At 61.6% G+C, this 4,424-nt stretch overlaps 1 protein-coding gene across 1 annotated transcript in view; it reads left to right on the top strand.

Moving 5' to 3' along the window:
* The first annotated feature begins 3,054 nt into the window (after nucleotides 1-3,054).
* Nucleotides 3,055-4,424, top strand: part of MLN (motilin) — a 7,513-nt gene continuing 6,143 nt past the window's right edge. The window contains exon 1 of the mRNA XM_045292289.1: nucleotides 3,055-3,171. Coding sequence (XP_045148224.1) covers nucleotides 3,055-3,171 — 117 coding nt within the window. The remainder of the gene's footprint in view (nucleotides 3,172-4,424) is intronic.

The raw sequence follows: 4,424 nt of genomic DNA, 5'->3' as shown, positions 1-4,424 counted from the left end.
AGTGGGCCTGGAGACGCTCCGCAACATCGCATATTTAAGGAACTAAAGAGAAAAGGTGTTTGTTGATGAGGATAGCCAACGATCCTCTGGGCGGCAGCTGGGCTTGGCGAGGACAGGAAGGTGCCCTCTGGCACCCTGTGGGTGAGGTCTGGCTTCCACACGATCCTGGCTGTTCCAAAGAGGGCCGGAAACCCACAGCGAGGTCCACACTTGTTTCTGGGAGGGCCAAGAATCCGGGCTCCCCCACCCAGAGCCCACAGAGGTGCGGCCAAAGGTCAATGGGCTGCACCACCGGGAGGGGCAGGATATAAGGGCCGGTCAGCCTGGCCAGACACCAGACCCCGGCCGAGAGAGAGCAGAGAGAGAGAGTCCACCTGGCCCTTGCAGACCCCAGCACACGGTAAGGAGCCAGAAAAGAAAGCAGGGAAGGGCTCTTAACAGGAGCGAGCAGCAGAATAAGGGAGCAAGCGTGAGCACAGGAGTCCACAGGGGAGGTGACCTGCTCCCGCCCGGCTGCATATACCTGGCTGGGCTCAGACTGACAACCCCAAGGCAGTTCAAGCTGATGTCCTGGGGTGCGGCAACTGGTTTGTGCTTGACTACTAGCCTAAAGGCTGTGGTTTGAGCCCACTCAGGTCTGGCGATGGGCTTCAGGAGACATGGCAGCCAAGAAAAGCCTCTGGAGAGGTTCTACTCCAGCCCACGGGGCTGCCACGAGTCAGACCCAACTGGTGGGCAACGAGCGGCCACTGGCGGCAGCAAGTTAAAACCTAACTTGCTGTTGTGAAGTCTGTTCACGCTCACCCTCAGCCCCCATATGCTACAGGGCAGAACTTCTCCCCAGGGGCTGCCAATGGGGCACCTGGCTTGTCTTCCATGGTGGGCTCGAACCATCAACCTTTAAGGCGAAGAGTCAAGTGCAAACAGTGCATGCCCACACTGCCCTACGGGAGCACCCAACAGCACGCCCAGGGCATGGCGGCTGCAGAGAGGAGGCGGCGGCTGGCATTCCAGGCAAAGGAGGGTCCATTTGGCTGCCGCTGGGGCCAGCAGGCCAGGAGCCCAAGCCAGGGCTCTGGGCAGCAGGCAGGCCCTGCCCGCCAGGCACAGCCCCGTAGCTCGGCTCCAGAGTGTTCAGCAGAGAGAGCCGGTCCCTAGAGGCATGCCACCTGGGGAGGAAGGGCCGGTCCCTAGAGGCATGCCACCTGGGGAGGAAGGGCCGGTCCCTAGAGGCATGCCACCTGGGGAGGAAGGGCCGACTGAGCCCAGCACTTGTTGGGAGGGGCGGCTCCTGGCGGGGGACAGCTCCGCTCCCGCTCCGAGCTCACCAGACACAAATGAGTGTAGGTGACATACCGACTGCCAATCAGATCAAGAAAATGAGCAGCAATCGGATCTTGCCTTTTTTTTTTCTTTCAAGTTTTTTATTGATTCTTATGGCGTGAATTGAACGCGAACAGCGGAATGAAAGGGGATCTATAATATCGGTGTACGGGGACTGGGACGCTGTCAACATGACATATCACCTCCGCCCTCGGGGGGCTTGGGGCCAAGGGATCGGGGCCTCACCCACCTACCTCTCTTCAGCTTCCGGTCCTCTGGGGGTGGGGGACATGCTGGCCCTAGGCTTGCTGAGGTAGGCGACCCTCCCAGCCCTGCTTTGGCTGTCTAAGCTCCTTTATGCACGGAGCTGGGGAGGAGGGTGGAGAACAGCAGGGGGGAGGGTGAGCACCCTGCCTGGCAGAGGTGGCTTTGGACGACAGAGGAAGCAGGTGCAGCAGGGAGGCAGCACCCAAGCCCACGACCCTGGACGATTCTGTCCACAGGGAGAGTCAGGCTGGGCCTGCAGAGAGGCAGCCCAGAGCCAGACCCTCTCCCACCAGCGGCATGCAGGCGGCCAGAGGGAAGACCCAAGCTCACTCTGCTCCCTTCCCAGAAGGCCACCTGCCCAAATGTGGCACCCAGGATACACTCCGCAGGGCTGCCCTGCCCCGCTGCCCTCTACCTTCCTAGGAGGGGTCGTGGGCAGACCCAACAGGGAGCCGGGGACTGGGAGAACTCCGCAGGAGACTGGGCTTCCAGCTCCCAAAGCCGAGAGTGAGTCCCTTCCTTGCCCTCCCCACACCTCACCTGCCCCCAGGTAGGCCTAAGGATGGCAGGAGAGAGGGCCTTGAAACAGACCGCCCTGCACCATTGAAGAGATGGGCCTAAGCTGGTACCTAGTCAGGCTTCCTTCCCCTACAGGCCCATCCTGCCCCTGTCCCAAAGCCTGCCCACCCAGCCCCATCCCCAAGTCTCTGCCTCCCCTGCAGTCACCATGCTTTCTGGTCCCTGGCAGAGCCCAGGCCCCCCCGCAGCCCTGACAGCCTTTACAGAGACACCCCACTTCCCAGGATGCGGGCGAGCCTGGAGCACGTTGGCCCACTGCCAGCCCTGACGGCATCCCGAGGTGTCTCGGGCGGCGGGGAAGATGCACCATCCCTGCTATATCTGGACTGCGGCCAACAGGCAGCTCGACAGGCTGTTGGAGAGGGGCTTGTTCCAGAGCCAGCACACACACACACCCTCAGGGGTGGGACCCCACTGTCAGATCTCGGATGCTGCTCCAAGCTGAATTTTCCCATCTGGCGCTGCCTCCGCCTGGGGAGGGGTCTCAGCCTTTTCCTCTGTGGGCCCAGGGAGGGCTGGGGTGCCCTGGGCCTACTCCCTTTAACATCCTAACTGGAGGAGGGGAGTGGAGAAGGGGGTGACGCATGCTTCTGCTGATGATCGAGTTCCTTCTCTGAGCGATGAGGCCCCTCCACCCTCATGAGTCTAACTGACCCCAGGTAACGGACCTGCAGCAAAGCGGAGCACCCCCTCTCAGGCGTGTGCCCTGGGCTGGGGGCCTGGCCAGTGGTCTCTCCTCCCAGCTGGAAGCAGAGGGCGTGTGGACCTCACCTGGGAAACCCAGCAGGCCCAGCTCCAGGTCACACAGCGTCAGGCGGGATGGGGACGTGACTGCCCATGCCAGAGCCCATGCCCCCCCCCCCCTTGTCACTCGCCAGCTGCAGGATGGTGTCCACGAAGGCTGTGGCCGCCCTGCTGGCAGTGCATGCAGCCGCCCTGCTGGCCTCCCGGACGGAAGCCTATGTGCCCATCTTCACCTACAGCGAGCTCCAGAGGATGGAGGTGAGCCCTTCCGTGGGCTGGGGCGCTGCCTCTCTGGCCCTGCCCTGGCGCTGGTCTCTCTGGTGCACGAATTCTCTCCATAACGGGAGCGGCACCGAGGAGGGTCTAAGGCCCCAAACCCAACCTAACCCCAGCTCCAGCCCCGGCCCAGACTCCTCCACTCCTTCCCTCAGAACCAAAAGCTCCCTACCCCCGGGTCTGCTCCCACCCCTCACGACCCTGCAGGACAGGGTAGACCTGCCCCTGTGGGTTGTCGAGCCTGTGACTCTGTACGGGAGCCCACAGGGCGGCTGGTGGTTTCCGACAGCTGACCTTTCAGTCAGAAGCCCAACTCCTAGCCACGACGCCACCCCGCTCCTCCACGCCTTCCCTTGCCACCCCCAAAGGTGCCCGTGGCTTTCCTGCGCGTCAGTTTTCCCCCACCCCTGCCCAGCCTTTGCAGGAACTTTTCAATTAACAAGCACATCAATATTTACTGAGGCTCTCTGCTGTGGGAGGCGCCCCCCTGGGCGCTCGGCCAGGGCAGACAGGGACGTCTCAGACCCTCCCCTTGTCTCCGGTGAGCAAGCCAGGGAGCCAGGACAGCAACATATGAAAAATTAACTAACAATAGAAGACAAAAGAGAGATGCCATGAGGCGGAACATGATTAATTGCCCAATAAGCGATGCTGATCAGAAGTGCAGGGTTTGGATGAGGAAGAGAGCCGTGTGGGCGGGCGGGTGGGGGTTGGGGGCGGCGAAGGGGAAACTTTCAGAAGCTCGCTAGAAAAAGGGGAAACCTGAGTGGGGGGCCTTGAGCAGGAAGGGGGAGGCCGTGAGGGGAGGGGAAGAGTCCTGGGAGGGGGGAGAGAAGGTAGCTGTCCATTTTGCCTGACACAGCCACCCTCTCTCTTGAGCCCCAGAGGCCCGTGGGCGATGCTGTTGCTCTGAGCGGGCTGTAGACAGCTCACACGCCGAGCGGTGGGAGGAAGGCCTGGCAATCCGCTCCGTCAAAACCGTCGTCAAGAAAGCCCTGTGGGCTGTTGGATGGAACCCGGGCAGTGGGGACCGACCCAAACTGAACGGCTGGATCTACTGTCCAGGGGCCTTCCCCTTTGGGCTTGAAGGGATTCTGAGTGTGTGTGTGTGTGTGTGTGTGTGTGTGTGTGTGTGTGACACTAGGAGCCCAGATGAGATTCTGAGTGTGTGTGTATGTGTGTGACACTAGGAGCCCAGATGAGACTCTGAGTGTGTGTGTGTGTGTGTGTGTGTG

Source organism: Echinops telfairi, unplaced genomic scaffold (genome assembly GCF_000313985.2).
Source record: "Echinops telfairi isolate 266 unplaced genomic scaffold, ASM31398v2 ScPeMD7_655;HRSCAF=1070, whole genome shotgun sequence".
NCBI classification, from domain to species: Eukaryota; Metazoa; Chordata; class Mammalia; order Afrosoricida; family Tenrecidae; genus Echinops; species Echinops telfairi.
Note: the sequence above shows the minus strand (reverse complement) of the source record. Positions and strands in the feature narration are given on the sequence as shown.